We start from the raw sequence: 19,596 nt of genomic DNA, 5'->3' as shown, positions 1-19,596 counted from the left end.
GTATCAGCTACGGTGTATTCTGCAAGTGGTCCATATATGGTACTTTGTCATCATATACCATTATGTGTATTTATGGTGTTCGAAGTCAGAAGAAGAGATTTACTGCCTAAAAGCTAACCTGAGACAGTGTAACATCATTACTGGCAACGAGGAACCATATATACTTGTTCACTAACCTTGAGAAGAGCCATTAACCTATTGGTAAGTAACACTTCCTAGAATAGGGTCATGTTGCTGTGGAAATGTGCACAAAATGAAAGATAAGGTTAGATGTAGGAACCACCACAGAACCTACAACGATATTATTTCATATCAATTTGTACACTGAAAACAGTAACTTCATGAGATCATTGGTCATGTTAAAGATCTGAACAATTGCAATAAACTATTTTATGAAGCAATATTGAATCAACAAATAAACACTGACTGTGGTGTCAATAATGTATCCCTGAGACATATAACTATAGAAAATACTTGAATGATGCTGTCATTACCATATGGAGCACATCATAATGGCACTGCAAACATTGGGACATGAGACAGACACCAAATTCCTCTACAAAAATGGAGTCAAGTATGACAGTGGGACAGACTGTGAGGCCTAGTATGGACTAGATGGCACAAGTTTGGGACTTCTATAAATTGCCGTTGGGAATGTCTGTTTTGACATCAGAGTTAACAGTAACTATAGAAGCACTGGAGTATCAATTAAACTGCACAGATGGCAATTCATGACGATGCAGTCCCATTCTTGAGCAGTGTGAAATAAAGCACTGTATGCTTGCCTATGTAACCAAAGACCCGTCCATTTACATCCTGCTGGAATGTCCAATGCTTGTGACCTTTGTGGCACAAGGGGACAAGAGGAAAAGGACACCCCCATCTATGAGCCAACACTCCAACCTATGAATCAACATGATATGCAATGGACTTCACCATTCTGAATGCAATGGCTGCAGCTTTTCAAAGAAAACTGAGAGAAGGTGCCCACAGCTCACTAATGCAGCCAAGAGCAGGAGAAAACACCTCTGAGGAATGCAGTAGTGTAGTTCTTAGGAACAGAAGAGTAACAAAGAGTTAAAAAGAAAACAGAAAAGTAGCTGCAGTAAACTTGAATTTAAATCCAAAGTCAGATGTGAAAGGAATATTGAGTACTTAAGCCACTAAACTGTTAATGAAAACAAGCTGAGTTGTTCAACAGCAGTCCAAAAGTGAATTACTCTGGTACACTGTCAACTTAATTTTGAGTCTATGTGATACCTGAAGTGAGTAAATATAAGTGACTAAATGTAAACTATCATCATCATGAAGAGCATCACTTTACAAAACTGGTATTCATCATTACCTACCATCAGTATGTGCTCGACATAACTAATTATTAATTTCAGTGGCCTACAGCTGATCATTTCCACAAAACATTTGAGTACTTTTTGGGCATAGTTATCAAGATTTTACATATGCAGCATTAGGTCTCTTCTTGCACATTTATTTTCCATAATATTGATTTGAGTTTTTATTAGTCTTAAGTGTTTAGCACATTTGTTTAGTTATTTCTGATTATTCACGTGCATTCTGACTACTATACCTGGGTGTATTGTTGCAGTTAGTTAATTCCCCAATTTTGTGAACTTTTATTACTACTGATCTGTTGACAAGTGTATAGGGAGACATAACAGCACTACCCTGCAATAAACTTATACAACAATACAGAAGCTTCAGCCAAAGAGGTCAATGATCATTACCTATAATGAAGACTGAAACTCTGATTACATATAAACTATTATGTTATAGTTTCTAATGGATTTTATGACATGTTTGGCACTTTTCATATTTTACTTGCAGGACAAAGACTCTGCAAAGCCCATCGACATTGAAGTGAAGTACAAAGAACAGAAGCTGTCTGCACCAGACAGCAAGCAGGCCCATCTGAAAGCCACTGTCCAACAGTTCCCCAAGAAGTACAGGCCCGACCTGCACAAAGCTGAGGGTGGTGCCAAGAAGAACCTGAGTCCAAAACCAGCAGTGCCAGAGCAGGTTAGTATGAAAAGATATAGGTCTACATATATCCTTCTCTATCTTACTCCCATCTTTTTCCATATTCCTGTGTTTATATGTCAACTATTAAAATCTTGTACTAAGAAATGTATTGGAACATTCAGTGGCCTTGGATGTATCAGAATATATCCTTTTTCTACGTACAAGTTTTATTCTTCATTCATCATATACAGATGATTCCATCATGACTGACAACCTTCAGATGGCAGAGCAAGCCATACATTAACAAAAGAGAAGCAGCTCTCAGCAAATTTATCTGTATGCTACATTAACAGTAAACCATGACTGGTGATTATACAGATAAATGTAACATAGTAAATTACCAGGAAGGAAACTACTTTGGAAAATATTCATCTTCCTTATTAGCTATATAAAAGAGCTCCTGTTTACCATCCACTGGTAGCTTAATATTCACTTGGATATATTAATATTTTTTCAAATAAAATGGTTATCTACATATTTAACAATAATTATGCAATTTTACAATAAACATTGCTAGTTACCACATATTTAACCAGAATGTTCAGTCTGTGAATTGAAATATCAGATAATCTGTAGGAGTGGTAATGGGAATTTTTTTAAATTTTCTTTTGAATTTGTAGGACTTTCAATTTATCTCTTGACATTGGATGGGTAGTTGTCATAGACCTCTGCAGCAGAGTACATTTTTCCACAAATTATTCTCTCTAGATTTACACAGGGACAAAACAAGGTAAACTGAGGTTCTTGTTTACTTTAGTTATATTTTTCCTCTGCATATAACAGTATCCTCCTGAAAGCCATGTGAGCTCATGTATGCAATAAATTTTCATTCAAAATTTTCCTGCAAGGAAATAGCTCTTAGCAGAAAACATGGCTATTTGTTTTTAATAATTAGTGGCAGAGATTATCCCCTTCATGTTGCAGGTAATTTATATTAATATAGAACTTGCAAAATATAGTATATGTTTGTTTCTTGTAATTCTGTGTTCACATTTTAAGTGAGACATTACAATGAGTGTACATTATGTGCAGGGATTAAAAGGAAGACTGGTTTCAGTTGCAACAGTATTTTTTTGGATTACATCCGCTAAACATGGAAGGTGCAAGTAATTTTTTACAAACCATTGGTGACAAAATCCTGCAGCTTCAACATGAGATTGAAGTTTTAGAACAGTTGATACTGAGAAACAACAGCAAGATGGACACGACAAGATCACAAACTCCAGTGATAACTACAGCATCACGAGCTCACACAGGCATTGAAAATTTTCTGCATGCAGTTTCATTCTTGCCTTTGCCTAGGTAAACTCTGCCCATGCAAGAATATCGGCAGAGTGTCACATGCATTAACTTTTCCCTTCAAACTCAAGTTGTGGAAATAGAGGTACTGAAACAAGTACAGTTCATCTCTTTGTCCTGGACATCCTTCTCTTTTAATGGAAGACTTCACAGATTTCCATAGCTGCTCGATGTTCAGTAAGATACGTAGCATTTTCTCTAATGTTACATTTATTGAAGCAACAACCTCAGTGAGAGAGCGTTTCACAAAGCATGGTCTGCACAGAAACAACTATGGTAAACGAATTCTGTGCAAAGAAATACTAGAAAAAAATTAGCAGCACATAAAAATAGGTACGTAGACCTATACTAGTGTCAATGAGGGAAGAAATAGCAGACACATGCTGTATCCAGTAGTGGACTCAAAACAGCCACAAGATGAAAGAACAGAGGAGAATACATCACTCTGCCCTCTAAAGGATGGAAAAGCAGTGTCATCAACAGCAGAAGAAGCTGTGACGTTACCTGCAGAAGAAGAAGCTGTGGCATAGGTCCTGCAGGCAAGATATTGGAGAGGAGTAAGAACACAGAAGCAAAAACAATTCAAGGAGCAGGATTTTTTGTGCCAGCAGGTAAAAAGAAAGGTACCATAGAAAATCGACATTAACATAAACATTTCTAATGTAAGAATCTTGCAGCAGAATGTACAGTATGCATTCAGTAAATTAGATCAGATAGAAGTACTAGTAGCTGCAGAGTTACCATGTATACAGAGTGTTACAAAAAGGCATGGCCAAACTTTCAGGAAACATTCCTCACACACAAAGAAAGAAAATATGTTATGTGGACATGTGTCCGGAGACACTTACTTTCCATGTTAGAGCTCATTTTATTACTTCTCTTCAAATCACATTAATCATGGAATGGAAACACACAGCAACAGAACGCACCAACGTGACTTCAAACACTTTGTTACAGGAAATGTTCAAAATGTCCTGCGTTAGTGAGGATACATGCATCCATCCTCCGTCGCATGGAATCCCTGATGCGCTGATGCAGCCCTGGAGAATGGCGTATTGTATCACAGCAGTCCACAATACAGGCACGAAGAATCTCTACATTTGGTACCGGGGTTGCGTAGACAAGAGCTTTCGAATGCCCCGATAAATGAAAGTCAAGAGGTTTGAGGTCAGGAGAGTGTGGAGGCCATGGAATTGGTCCGCCTCTACCAATCCATCGGTCACCGAATCTGTTGTTGAGAAGCTTCGACTGAAATGTGCAGGAGCTCCATCGTGCATGAACCACATGTTGTGTCGTGCTTGTGAAGGCACATGTTCTAGCAGCTCAGGTAGAGTATCCCGTATGAAATCATGATAATGTGCTCCATTGAGCATAGGTGGCAGAACATGGGGCCCAATCAAGATATCACCAACAATGCCTGCCCAAACGTTCACAGAAAATCTGTGTTGATGATGTGATTGCACAATTGCGTGTGGATTCTCGTCAGCCCACACATGTTGATTGTGAAAATTTACAATTTGATCATGTTGGAATGAAGCCTCATCTGTAAAGAGAACATTTGCACTGAAATGAGGATTGACACATTGTTGGATGAACCATTCGCAGAAGTGTACCCGTGGAGGCCAATCAGCTGCTGATAGTGGCTGCACACACTGTACATGGTACGGAAACAACTGGTTCTCCCGTAGCACTCTCCATACAGTGACGTGGTCAATGTTACCTTGTACAGCTGCAACTTCTCTGACGCTGACATTAGGGTTATCGACAAATGCACGAAGAATTGCCTCGTCCATTGCAGGTGTCCTCGTCATTCTAGGTCTTCCCCAGTCGCGAGTCATAGGCTGGAATATTCCGTGCTCCCTAAGACGCCGATCAATTGCTTCGAACGTCTTCCTGTCGGGACACCTTCATTCTGGAAATCTGTCTCGATAAAAACATACCGCGCCATGGCTATTGCCCCATGCTAATCCATACATCAAATGGGCATCTGCCAACTCCGCATTTGTAAACATTGCATTGACTGCAAAACGGCGTTCGTGATGAACGCTAACCTGTTGATGCTACGTACTGATGTGCTTGATGCTAGTACTGTAGAGCAATGAGTTGCATGTCAACACAAGCACCGAAGTCAACATTACCTTACTTCAATTGGGCCAACTGGCAGTGAATCGAGGAAGTACAGTACATAGTGACGAAACTAAAATGAGCTCTAACATGGAAATTAAGCATTTCCGGACACATGCCCACATAACATCTTCTCTTTATTTGTGTGTCAGGAATGTTTCCTGAAAGTTTGGCTGTACCTTTTTGTAACACCCTGTATTTATTATGTCAGAACATGCCTTAGCCTGGGTAAACTCTGCCCACGCAAGAATATTGGCAGAGTGTCACATGCATTAGCTTTTCCCTTCAAATGCAAGTTGTGGAAATAGAGGTACTGAAACAAGTACAGTTCATCTCTTTGTCCTGGACATCCTTCTCTTTTAATGGAAGACTTCACAGATTTCCATAGCTGCTCGATGTTCTGCATGTGCATTCTGGGGTCATCCAAAGACATGAACTCTACAGAGTGGTTGACGAACTTGTGGTTGAATCCTTCAGCTTTCAGAATCTTGTATGACTGAAACCCATCTGTAATGACTTTAGTACCAGGCCATAAGCAGTGCTTCATCAGACCCACTAAAGTGACCTTGTCTCTGGACAATACTCTCACAACGAAAAACTTCTGGGATGATCACAAATAATAGATCATAATGCCTGCCACAAGAGTTGCATGATTGATTTACAATCGCATGTTTGATATGTATCAGATAAATGGATTTCTAAAAGAATTAGTGGTACTCATAGATGAGGCTAGCAGGGAATTTCCTTATATTATTGTAGCTGGTGACCTAAATATTAACACACTAAAAGACAACTATTATACAATGAGTTTTCAAGATGTGATTAAAACTTATTGGCTTAATTTAGCAGTAGACAGTCCCATGAGATGCTGTAAAAATACAGAAGCATTAATAGATCAAGTAATCATTAATATACCACAGAGCAGACAGACCGTACAGGTCATATAGACAACCATTACAGACCACTATGAGTATTAGTTGAATTAGCAACACAGGAAGGCCAGAAAAAAATATTTAAAGAGTTTAGACAAACTAAGCAAACAATCATAGTTAGACTACAAAGGCTCTAATAAAGAATACTTATCAGAAAACTTAGATAAAGGCTGGGAATCATTCTGCAATAATTAGGCCATTACAGAGATGTTGCATGCCCATTAGTATGTATGGAAACAAATGAGAAGCATAATAAAAATTGGGTCACAGTAGAGGTAAAAAGGAAAAGGGAAGATGTGAAAAGCATGTATGAGAATTGTCGGCTAAGGCCAATGCAAGAAAATACGGATGCATGTAAGGAAAAGAAGAAGTCATACACCAAACTGATGAAAGAAACTAAATTGACATATTTTGAAAACAAGATAGCAACCTCAACAAATATCACTGACACCAAATGGTCTCTCATTAAAACCTTTTCCAACTCTCAAAATATTGCTGCTGCCTTGCTTGTATATATATATATGAAATACTAATTTACATGAAAGGGAGCATCTTAAAAATGGAAAATCTCTTCAGCCACAACTATGATACACACATATGAAACTAGGCAGAAGCCGAACCCACAAATGAACACAGGAAATACAAACTTACGCAAAAGAGGACTGTATCATACTGCAGCTATGTTATATAACCATTTTCCTTCTTACCTAAAATGCATACCAACATTAAATGCAGTCAAAATAAAGTAAAAACAGTTCTTGCTTGACCACTGCTTCTATTCTTTGTCTGAATTTATGGAACATCATAATAAGTAAACCTCAGTTACCAAATGACCCAGGAAATTACAGACCTCTAACTGATGTTTTACATCTGTACTCTCTGAAATAATAGAAACCATAATAAAAGACAGAATATTAAATTTTATACAAAAATGCAATATGTTCTCAGCAATGTACAACAGGGGTTGAAAAAGAGCAAATCTACCAAAATAGCAATAGCTGAATTCATAACAGTTGTAACTGAAACACTTGATGAACAGAAGAAAGTCTGCAGTATGTTCCTGTACCTGTCTAAAGCATTTGATTGTGTATGTCATGACATCCTATTCGAAAAGCTTCATTGTTATGGTATAAGAGGAAAGCAGTAGACATCATTAAATAGTTTTTGAAAAATAGAAAGCAGTGTGTAGAAATAAAGCTAAAAGTGAAAAATAATATTACAAGTGTCTTTTAAAATTTTGAAAATGCAAAATATGGGTTTCCTCAAGGATCCATCCGTGGTCCACTACTTTTCATTCTTTATGTCAGCGATATGACCAAAACAGTATCTGATAATGTAGTCATGTATGCAGATGACACTTCATTGGTTGTTACTGGTTCTGTAACAGATGACCTCCAAAAGAAGACTTCACTAAATATGTAAAGTGGAAACAATCATTCCAGGGGAAACAATCGCTTAATAAATGGAAACAAAACAATATACATGCAAATACAAGCAAACAAAAAACACACTTTGGACAACATTATTGTCGAGCTTGGAGACCTAGAACTAAAGGAGACAGACAGCTATAAATTTGGACTACACAAGCTACACAGAAGTAAAAAGATATCAACATGGTCATCAGAACAGCTTTAAACTTGTTACATTGGTCAATAATGTTGCCTCTGTGACTACAGAATCTTATTGTTGCTGGAAGTGTGTCACAGATGAACTGTATCTTTAATTTAATTTTTAATTATTAATTTATGGTATTTAAGTGCCAGCCATCATTGCATGTATTTTTAATGATCATTATCATTCACTGGGGCAATAGCTTAAATGTGTGCTATGCATGCTTTCATAACTTTTGATGGATTTGTCAATATAGTATTTATTTCTGTAAGTATAATGGCCAAGCTAGATGAAGATTTGATCTGAAAAATACTTGATAATGATACAAGTTCAATTCAGTATTTTCTGGAAGGCATATGCTGTTTTAAGAATATTCCCATAGGATTTTTAATTAATATTTTCATAATTATTGCTATTATTAATCTGAAGTTTTCTTTCTAAAATATGATTTATGACTGATTAACTTTCTCTAAGAATAGTGTGCATGCTGAAGGTATATTCTGGAGAGACTGATTTTTTGTTGTTTGCAGGAGCCTGCAGAATCTAGCTTTTCTGCTGTTGTTGCGGATGCAGGCACACAAAACTTGGGTGATGAACACTTGAGTAATACTGTTCATCTCAGCAGTGGAGGAGATCGAGTTGAATTTCAGATGCATGGTCAAAATGGACCAAACTCCTACAAATTTGGATTTGACACAGGCAATGTGTAAGTAAGCAAAGTTTATTACTCCCTATCAGATCTAAACTTTTTGAATTAGTTACTATCGGACAGGGAGCGCACAACAGGAAATCAGTGACCATAAGGCCTTTACAGCATTACTGAATAATGCTGTAAATAGAAATCCAAAGGAAGATAGCATGAGTTTCTGTTTATCAAGTGCAGCAAGAGACAGGTTTCAGATTACCGACAAGTCCACACAAAATTTTCATCTCCAGCACTAACAGTGCTGAGCAAGAAATGGTCAAAGTTCAGGAGCATCTTACAATTTGTTTTATACAGATATGTGCCAAGCAAAATTGTGCAGCATGGAAGAGACACATCATGGTTCAACAACCATCTTAAAAAGCTGCTATGAAAGCAAAGAGAGCTTCACTATAAATTTAAATGTAGCAAAAGCCTTATCTACAAATAAAAACTGAGCAAAGTCAAAATTAACATAACAAGGGCTGGGCATGAACTGTTCAACAAATTCAAAAGTAAAACTCTATATACTGACTGGACAGAAAATTTGAAGGTTTAGTCTTATATTAAATTGGTAAATGGATGAAAGCCATCTGTCCAGACACTATGTGACCATAATGGCACAGAAACAGAGAATGGCACAGAAAAGGCTGAAATACTAACCTCCTTTTCCCCATATGGGGAACACAGTATGTCATTCGGGATAGGAGTCTTCAGACATAAAAGTAACTTGGGGTATGTCCCAAGGGAAAGCTATAGGGCCGTTACTTTCACAATATATATAAATGACTTAGTAGAGAATGTCAGCAGTTCAATGAGGTTTCTTGTGAATGATGCAGCTATGTACAGAGAAGTTAAGATGCTAGAAAGCTGTTGTGAAATGCAGGGAGACCTACAGAGGATTGACACTTGGTGCAAGGACTGGCAATTGACTCTCAACATAAACAAATGTAATATATTGTGAATACATAGACAGAAAGATATGATTACATGATTGCAGAACAATCACTGGAAGCAGTTACTTCCATGAAATATCTAAGAGTTTAAGAACAGAGCTATATTAAGTGGTATGACCTCACAAAATCAATTGCATGTAAGGGAGTTGCCAGACTGAGATTCATTGAAAGAATCCTACTGAAACGTAAACTATCAACAAAGGGAGTAACATTCGGCCAATACTTGAAAACTGCTCATGAAACTGGGATCTGCTCCAGATAGGACTACTGATAGAGGAAATAGAGAAGGTCCAAAGAAGAGTACCATGTTTCGTTAAAGGTTCGTTTTGTAAGCACAAAAGCATCATGGAGATGCTAAATCAGCTACAGAGGCAGACTTTGCAAGAGAGGCATTCTGCATTATGGTATGGTTTACTGTTAAAATTCCAAGAGTGTATGTTTCTAGAAGAGTCAACCAATATATTGCCTCCTCCTATGTACAAGGTGTACGTAAAGTCTGGGAACACATTGCACAAGAACCAAACATTGTACAGATATCATACATATGTCATTTTGAAGAGAAACCCTGAAAGGTTTTTTTTTTCATATATACCGCCACAGCATAGTTTGCTAATTTGCCGATAGTCAGCACTAGTCACAAATGGCAAGTCCAGGTGCGGAGCAAACTTTCTTTGTGTTGGAGTTCGACAAAAACAAGTGTGCTACAGCTGTTCAACAGATGTTTAGAACCATGTATGGTAAGAAGCCACCAACAATGAAGGCCATTTACCACTAGCACCCCATTTTCATGATGAAGTTTGTGGGTTCCTGAACATGGAGCTGCCGCATCGATGGATCGGCCGTGCTACAAAAGAGGACAGCTGTTTCATGAAATGGCCTCCCCAATCACCAGATCTCACTCTGTGTGACTTTTTTCTGTGGGGACACATTAAGGATCTGGTGTATGTACCACCTCTACCATGTGATGTAGCAGAGCTTCGACAGAGAATACGGGAAGTGACTGCCACAGTCGATGATGCCATGCTGGGACAGGTATGGCAAGAATTTGATTATTGTATTGACATATGCTGGGCCACTTATGGTTCGCATATAAAATGTTTGTAAAAAAAAAAAAAAATTCAGAGTTTCTCTTCAAAATGCAAAATGTATGACATCTGTACAATGTTTAGTTCTTGGGCAATAAATAATTGAAAGTTTCCGGGACTTTATGTACACCCTGTATATTTCATGTAAAGACCATGAAGATAAAATTAGAGAGGTTCAAGTCCACACAGAGTACAGTTGTTCTTCCCAGTAACCATATGTTACTGGAACAGGAGCAGGAGGTAGTGACAATAGTGCACAAAGTACCATCCGGTACACACTGTAAGGTGGCTTGCTGTGTGTAGGCATAGATGTGAATGTAGATGTAACTCTAACCTAACTTAGAAAAAGCTATGTCAGAAACTCAAGGTCTTGTCTCCAAAGGAATGTTACTTTATTCATGAAGTCTACACGTCAGAAAGATATCAGATACAAAAGTTTTCTGAAAAAATTAAACTTTACTAGCAAATAGGGACTTAACATCAGTTTTACATAGTTGAACATTTGGTCATTTTATATTTAAAGCATGAAACTACGAACAGTGAATAAAGTATTGTGTTTATGTATTTTGCTAACTAGTTATGAGTTTTAGTTTCCTGATAAAAGACACTGAAGCTGCTGTTCAATGAATACATTCCTGTAACTTGAAATTTAAGATGTATGCTGTATTCAGTGTACACTTAGATCCAATATAATAATTTATAGTTTGCTTGCAGGCTTTATATAATATTTGTCCCTACTTTGTTTAATGTGTCCTTGTAATCAATTAACTATTTATTATGTTATGACATGAACAGCATGAAAGAGAATTAATTAATGAGTAATGAACCATTCTGTATGCATTTACATTTGTAAAAATTGCAACAGCAAGATGGAGAGAAGATGGATACATTTGAGTGAAAGTAACTTTTTAACATAGATTAGGTACACTATGAAACTCAAATTATTAGGTTCGCAAAAATGTATAGAATCTCTGATCATGAGAATTCACAATGGGATAAAGTTTCCATATGTGGCAGGAAAAACTTCTAAACAATAAAATGTGGAATCCGAGTGCGTCTGGATATTTTCTATGGGAATCACTCCACACACAGTTTGCATGCAGATCCAGAATACATCAATACTGGTACCATGAGAAGTGACCAACTGGGTGTGTGATGTCAGGTGAATATGCAGATCAGGGAAGTGAAGTTCTAGACTATTCCTCCTCTGCATACAACAGAGCTTTGTTCTACAGAAATATGGCATATAGAGTTGCTTTAAGGAGACCAATACTTCAGGCTCTAAAACTTCCCTGCTGTTGGCCACCATTCAAATGCCTCTCAATACAGAAGATATCATATGCTGTGCCCAAAATACTGCCCCAAACTGTCACACTTGGTGCTTGTCCTTAATGCTGCCCAACAATGGAGCCTGGTCACCATGGTGGTGTCTAACACAAACATAACCATCACAGTGCAACAAGTTGAAGTGGGATTATCCAAAAACAGCACATTTTTCTGCTGAAGATACCAACCATAGCAGTCATATGCTCATTGAACCCTGTGCCATTTGTGGTTTTTTAACAGTAGAAGTTAACACAATGGCACGTGTGTTGCCGGTCTAACAGTGTTACAAACCCAATGTTCAATGACCAAGCATTCTGTCCCATTTGAACTAAGTCAAATACTGATATTGTGCTACATGATGTTTGCAAGGCACTTGTCAACTGATTTCATGTTCTCACTCCATTTACCAGGTCTTCCTTACTAATGTTTATGCGACACTGCCCATCTGCCCACACAAGAGAATGCACTGCTAGGCTTGTGTGTGTGTGTCATTTATTTGCAACTGTACTCACATATTGCTCATACATTGTTCCCAATATAATCTGACCATTCCAATAAAGTTTTACATTAAACTCCTAAATTGCAATGCAGGCAACTTTTTCCTTTTGGCTCTGATCAATGATTGCAAGGAGTCTAAGTTGTATCATTAAAAATGGACAAAGTGAGGAAACACTACAAACATCTATTGCTGATTGATATTTGTTGCATTAACACATATAACACCATGGATAATTAACTTGTTTTAAACTACTGCTCCTTTTCTAGAGTAAGTGCATACATTCAAATGCATGATTCTAAAGACACTCAAACACTGTGACTAGGGGTGGCTGTTTTGGTGTTTTGTATGATGTATTTACACTATAAAAAAGAGTGGTAGCTTAGAAGCCCATCTGTCTCTTTTCTTACATTAACAAAGCATCATATATTAATCGGTTGTAGGTGACTTGTTGTTCTATTTGCATTTTAATTTTTTGTTTCTAAGCTGGAATTTCCATTATTGTAGTTGTAAACTTGTATTATTGTAACTAATAAGGTCCTATACATTTAATTAAAATTATATTTTCTTTTAACAATATTATGAAAAGGAAAGTTCCTACTCACTATATAGTGGAGATGCTGAGTTGCAGATAGGTGCAACAAAAAGCCTGTCACAAATAAGATTTTGGCCAGCAAGGCCTTCATTCAAAAAAATAGACAACTCTCTCTCTCTCTCTCTCTCTCTTTCTCTCTCACTCTATCTCTCAATTCACACAAATGTGACTGCAGTCTCTGGCAACTGAAGCCACAGACTGCAGTCATGTGTGTGTGTGTGTGTGTGTGTGTGTGTGTGTGTGTGTGTGAGATCTGTTTTTGATGATGGCCTTGCTGGTCAAAAGCACAGTCTTTTTGTTGTGCCTCTCTGTGACTCAGCATCTCTGCTATATGGTGAGTAGCAACTTTCTTTTTCATAATATTGTTACATTCCAATGTTTGATATTTTCTTTTAAAGTTTTTGATAATTTGAGATTAGTGCATCTAGTAACAAAAATAAATTCAGATAAGTTTCATAATGGAAGTATCGTACATTTCATTTATAGTGACTAGTAGAATAATGCAGCAGATGAGGGTGCTAATTACATAGCTTCAATATTTTTGCTTTCATAGAGTAAAGTACAACAACTGACAAACCTTATTTTTGCCTTACTTAGGTTTACATACAATGTTTGATGATGAATATTCAACTACTCATTAGATATTCTAAGTACCTAATTCAAAGGTCTGCCTCCTCTGTACATTACATATCTTTTGTCTTTAACATTAGAACCTCTTGTAAGACTCTTACATTTACCACAGAAATTGCATCAAAAGTTTAGATATTCATAGGGAAATGTTGAGTACTATGCACTGACAATACTTACCTTTCTAATTAATTCCACCACAAGGAATTTTTTGATCAGCAGAAATTCCTGCTTACTGCGGAAAGAGTATTTTGTTACAAATGATGAATTGGTTAAAGGATCAATGTATACATAATGTGTCAGTATTCTTTACATTGTATGTTTAGGATCCAAAGTATTAAGCAATATCCCAACTGTCTTCATATTATTTGTATAATACATGCTGACATTCTTGATAAAACAATGATTTTCAAAATGATTTCATACAATATTCGCCCTCTTTTTGATAATAGTTTTCTGACCAATACTTAATTTACATGAACATATAGCATAAGGTGGCAGAGACATTAATTTCACAGTTGTAAGAAAATATTTTGACTACTATTTTGCATTTTTATGCATCACTTTTTGCTTTACACCCCACTGCTTATTTTTGAGATTGTTTAACGGCAGCTTGAAAAATATTGATGTATTTCTGGAAGCAATGCAGTGTTCTTATTTTTTTCTTTTTAAAAACAACAGGCACAACAGACTGATCCGATATGAGGAGCGTGATGCACATGGCAATGTGAAAGGGCATTATGGATTCTATGACAAAAGTGGTAAACTGCATATAGTCAATTACTCTGCTGATCCCCATACAGGGTACCATGCACAGCCTGGAGTTGTTGGATAATATGATCTCATTAACAACAAATACCACAGGAAAACAGTGTGCCAGCAAATTTGGAGTTGTGGTCTGTTACTATACTCAAGCTGATGGTGCTCGTAATACCCAGCATAATTGTGAAATATTTATTTCTCAAGTGTTTTGCAAAATCTTGCTGATATTCTCCCCAACAAAACTTATAATCAGTGGTCCATTTAGTATTTTACTGCAAAAGTTTTAAGGCCAGTTGTAATACAGGTTGTCTGATTCAGGACATCCAAGGTTTTTTTTCTGTTATCCAAGTGACATTCCTCCAACAATGAATGGATTTTGCTAAACTGTTACAGTCTCCTTCTGAGTGAACATCCTATATAGATGTTCATATTGGCATTATCATGACTATTTCTCAACATATGTGCACACTGAACATCCCACTAGCAATCATGAAAACAATTATCATACTTATAATCTAATTGGAAATTTAAGAATGAAATAGTCCAGTGAACAAATGCACTATATCAGTGACATTACAAATTGCACACATCTAAGTATGAAATCATCAGTTTTGTCTTCCAGCTGCAAGATTACAGTGTACATTTGAAGAGTGATGTGAAGTTCTTTTTTTATATTTTTGTATTTTCTTATACATTTTTTATAAATAAGTCTAGTCTCTAACTTGTTATCTTGTTGAGTTTTGTAAACTTCTGTGTAGCATGTTAAAGCATTGTGCAAACATGTCTGATTAAATTATGAAGTTTTTATTTGTTGCAGAGATAACTGTTTTATTGTATCCCCTATCCAAAAATTATCCATCATCTAGACATTAATAGTTCTAATTGTTTTCTTGAGGTTGAATGGAATTCCATTGAAATTCAAATATGCTGAAACAGAGTTCCAAGCAATTTTTACAACTGCAAGATGTCTCTTATTATGGTCAGAAAAGTGAAATAATATGGGATATGACTCAAGAATTCTCACACTGCATCAAATAATTAAAACACTCAAGGGATACCGTGTGAGGAAAATGTTTAGTTGCCCATGTCTTGTGACACACACTAACACCACCTTCTGTAAAAGGAGAACTGTGAAGTACCTTTCAAACATTTAGTTATTCTTGACTGAGTTAAATTCCCTGGAAGAGGAATATCAGTATGAGTGCTTTACTGTGATGAATGTTGCATCATACAGAGTTTCTTACAGTGGCAAATAATGACAGTGTGAATGCAGACTGTTCAGTATAGGTCTTTGTTTTTATACTAATGTTGTGGTACAAATAAACATCATCATATTGTGTTTAACAATAACTGTTCTGACTTATAATACTGTGATTTACTGTAATTGAAGCAGCTCTATGATACATTCATTCTTTTGTTCATCGCGTTCTATAGGTCACATAAAGAAGAACATTCAGGGATGCACACAAATTTGAGGTGTATATTAGCAAAAGACTAGGAAGTCACATTAAGCTAATCTGCATATTGTATTAACAATAGATTACCACTATATTGTTTGAAATTATTTACACAAGTCATACATTTGATTGGGTGAAACGGAAAGAAAGCTGATACTTTAAAATGTTGCTGCGTTCTCAGTTACTGTAAACTGGAGTTGCTTGAACGACTTCAGAAGTTTCAAGTGTTTTCAGTAAAAGAAATTTACATTGTGGAACTTACATTTATCTTTCACATGATGTCTTATTATGTACTAAACATCACCAGGTGACTTTACTGCACTTTTATTAATTTTATTTTTTTATTAATTGTTTTTTAGCAACTCAAGTTGCTCACAGTTGATGGATATGTTTGAGCTACTCATTTAAAATACATGTGTGACTCAAGTCAGAATTTATATGTAGCTGCTCGAGACTCAAACATTAAACACACAAGCATTAAATACACATGGCGAAAACTGAAAAACCGGGTACCGGTACAGGAAAAAAGCATACGCAAATGGACAATCAGATAAAAAGTGTCAGTCTCAAAGTGAAAGTACCACCCACAAAAAAACAGACAGTTATGGACCATTATATAACAAAAAATAAGCCCAACGAAAGTCATAACAACACACTAAGTCGAATTTCAAGCCATAAAATGCAGCAACAAGGCAGTCGTTAATGGACAGATGGGTGAAAAAGGAGGGGAAAAAGTGAAAATTGGGAACATTTTGACAGAAGAAAGGCAGGAACCCACAAACAGTGAACCAGCAAGCCACATGGCAAACACCATGACCATCCCATGAATACATGAGGATTTTTTACCACTAAGTACACTACCTCAAATAGTGAGGTAAGTGGTCAAGCAAGGAATGATTCCATCCCTGTCCCTAATTTTAAATTACCCCATAAAATGTTCAGTTGCTCCTGAATAAACTAAATGAAATAGCAATAATATTAAATGGTCTAAATGAAATTTCTGTACTATGCTTTACAGAACACTGGCTCAAACAAGATATGTTACAGCAAACATACCTTCCTTAGTTCAAAGTTGCAAGCAGGTTTTGTAGAAAATAACGACTTGTATGTATGTTAAAGAAAATATTGAATTCAATAGTGTAACTAAATACCATAAACTGTCCTGTGAAAAAGATATAGAACTCTCTATTGCTGAATTACCAAGGCAAAATACAGTTATTATTTGTGTATACAAGTCACCAGATGGAGACAAAAACATGTTTTATAATCACATGGAGGAACTCTTGGAAGAAATTCATTCTCCCAAGAAAAATATAATTATATGTGGTGACATTAATATTAATTTCTCGAAATCCAATAAATTCAGAGAGGACAATATAAATTTACTACAATCATTCAACATCAGTCCAACGGTAACTGAACCAACATGAGGAACACCTACCTCTGTATCTATTATTGATCAGATCTTGATAAATACGTACAAATATGCCTATAACACACAAGTTGTAAACATGGGTTTTAGCGATCACTATGCCCAAATTCTTGCAATGAATGTTTCAGGACATCAAATTCCCAGTCGAATACAACACACTGTAAGGAATTTCAGTATAAAAAATGTGGAATATTTTTGTTCTCTCCTAGAGGGTGAAAGTTAGAAAGATTTATATGACTGTAATGAGACGAATGAGAAATATGATAAGTTTATGGCTACATTGAAACATTTTATTTGAAATGGATTTTTCCAAGGAAACAACTATGTTGAACTCTACTCAAAAAACAAACAAGTGGATTGCAAAAGGGATAAGGATATCATGTCAAAATAAAAGGAGATTGTGTGAGTACTCCAAGCATAATACCAGTCCTGACTTTATTGCATATTTCAAAAGATACAAAAGAATACTAACACGAGTTATTTCAGAAGCAAAAAACCTAGAAAATGACAAAATATTGTATGATTACAAGAATAAAACTAAAGCAACCTGGCAAATTATAAGGAAAGAAATGGGTACCAGGCCAGTTAATCACAGTAATATAGAGCTGATTATGAATAAAAATAAACTAACTGATCCCAAACATGTTGCTAGTGCTTTCAACAATTATTTCTCAAATATAGCACAACAGCTAATAAGTACACACCATGACAAACAGCCAACCAGTCACTCAGATCAAAAAATTCATTCAAACACATTATTCTTGTATCCAGCAACACCTGAGGAACTTTCAAGAATCCTAAAAGAATTACCTAATAAATATTGAATGGGTGTTGATGAAATACCAGATGCTATTATCAAAGGTAGTGCAACATTTATTGTGGGACCACTAACAGACATAGTAAATTCATCTTTCGAGAGTGGTGTATTTCGAAATAATTTAAAAACTGCACAAGTAACACTTTGCATAAGAATGGTGAAAAAAGTGATATTGATAATTATAGACCACTTTCAGTTTTGTCAGGCTTCACCAAAATTATGGAAAAAATGTTCCTTAGAAAATTAACAGTTTTCTTAAATAAAGAGAGGCTGACTCCCAACATAGGTTCAGAGCTGGAAAGCCAACTCAGTCAGTAATTTTTGCTTTCTTAAATGAAGTATTAAAAGCAGTGGATGATAAACAACATGTACCTGGGATATTTCTGGATCTAAGTAAAGCCTTTGATGTAACTGATCATGGCATTCTCTTGCGTAAATTAAGTAATTATGGAATTAAAGGCCCGTCTGAGAAGTGTATCCAGTCGTACCTAGTAATCATCAGCAGATTACAGAAATAAAACACGAAGATAATGAAACACAAAAAATTTCTAGTTTTTACAGTGATGAGCAGAAAATCAAGTATGGAGTCCCACAAGGGTCAGTTCTAGGACCTGTCCTATTTCTACTGTATGTAAATGACTTGCCTAGTAAAATACAAGATGGAAACACTGTAATGTTTGCAGATGACACTAATATTCTAATTAAATCACAGAATGAGGAAAATCTGCAGGAGACTGCAGTATCAGCTTTGCCTACCTTAACACACTGGTTCCAGACCCACAGGCTCATTATAAATTCTGAAAAAACTGTGGCTGTTACCTTTCATACCACACAAAACCTCCATCCTGCAAACCCTGTTTTCACTATCGAAGGAAAAAATGTGTTGAAGGTCGGTCATACAAAATTTCTAGGTGTTCATGTTCAGGCAGATCTGAAGTGGGAGGTACACCTAAGCAATTTAAATAAGAGACTGAATTCACTAGCATATGCTGTTAGAATCCTCACTCAAAATTAAGCTGCTCATCAGTGCTGACAATGTATCATTGCAGTATACAGTCACTACTTATGTACGGAATAATTGTTTGGGGGAATTCCACAAATACTACAATAACATTTAAAATACAGAAAAAGATTGTCAGGGTGATAAAAAAAGCTAAATGTAAGGATTCCTGTAGACCCCTTTCTAAAACTCTGAAAATATTGCCACTGCCTTGCTTGTATAAATACGAAATAGTAATTTTCACAAAATAGAGCATCTTAAAAAAGGAAAATCTCTTCAAACACAGCTATGATATACACACATATGAAACCAGACAGAAGATGAACCTACACAGTAACACAGTAAATACAAACTTATG

The 19,596-nt window shown here is 36.2% G+C and overlaps 1 protein-coding gene across 1 annotated transcript in view; it reads left to right on the top strand.

Moving 5' to 3' along the window:
- LOC126419106 (uncharacterized) overlaps positions 1 to 14,854 on the top strand; it is a 96,416-nt gene extending 81,562 nt beyond the window's left edge. The window contains exons 3-5 of the mRNA XM_050086205.1: positions 1,843 to 2,034; positions 8,534 to 8,709; positions 14,452 to 14,854. Coding sequence (XP_049942162.1) covers positions 1,843 to 2,034; positions 8,534 to 8,709; positions 14,452 to 14,605 — 522 coding nt within the window. The 3' untranslated portion in view covers positions 14,606 to 14,854. The remainder of the gene's footprint in view (positions 1 to 1,842; positions 2,035 to 8,533; positions 8,710 to 14,451) is intronic.
- Positions 14,855 to 19,596: the final 4,742 nt, after the last annotated feature.

Source organism: Schistocerca serialis, chromosome 9 (genome assembly GCF_023864345.2).
Source record: "Schistocerca serialis cubense isolate TAMUIC-IGC-003099 chromosome 9, iqSchSeri2.2, whole genome shotgun sequence".
Classification (NCBI taxonomy): domain Eukaryota; kingdom Metazoa; phylum Arthropoda; class Insecta; order Orthoptera; family Acrididae; genus Schistocerca; species Schistocerca serialis.
The sequence above is the reverse complement of the archived record's forward strand: the minus strand, read 5'-3'. Positions and strand labels throughout refer to the sequence as shown.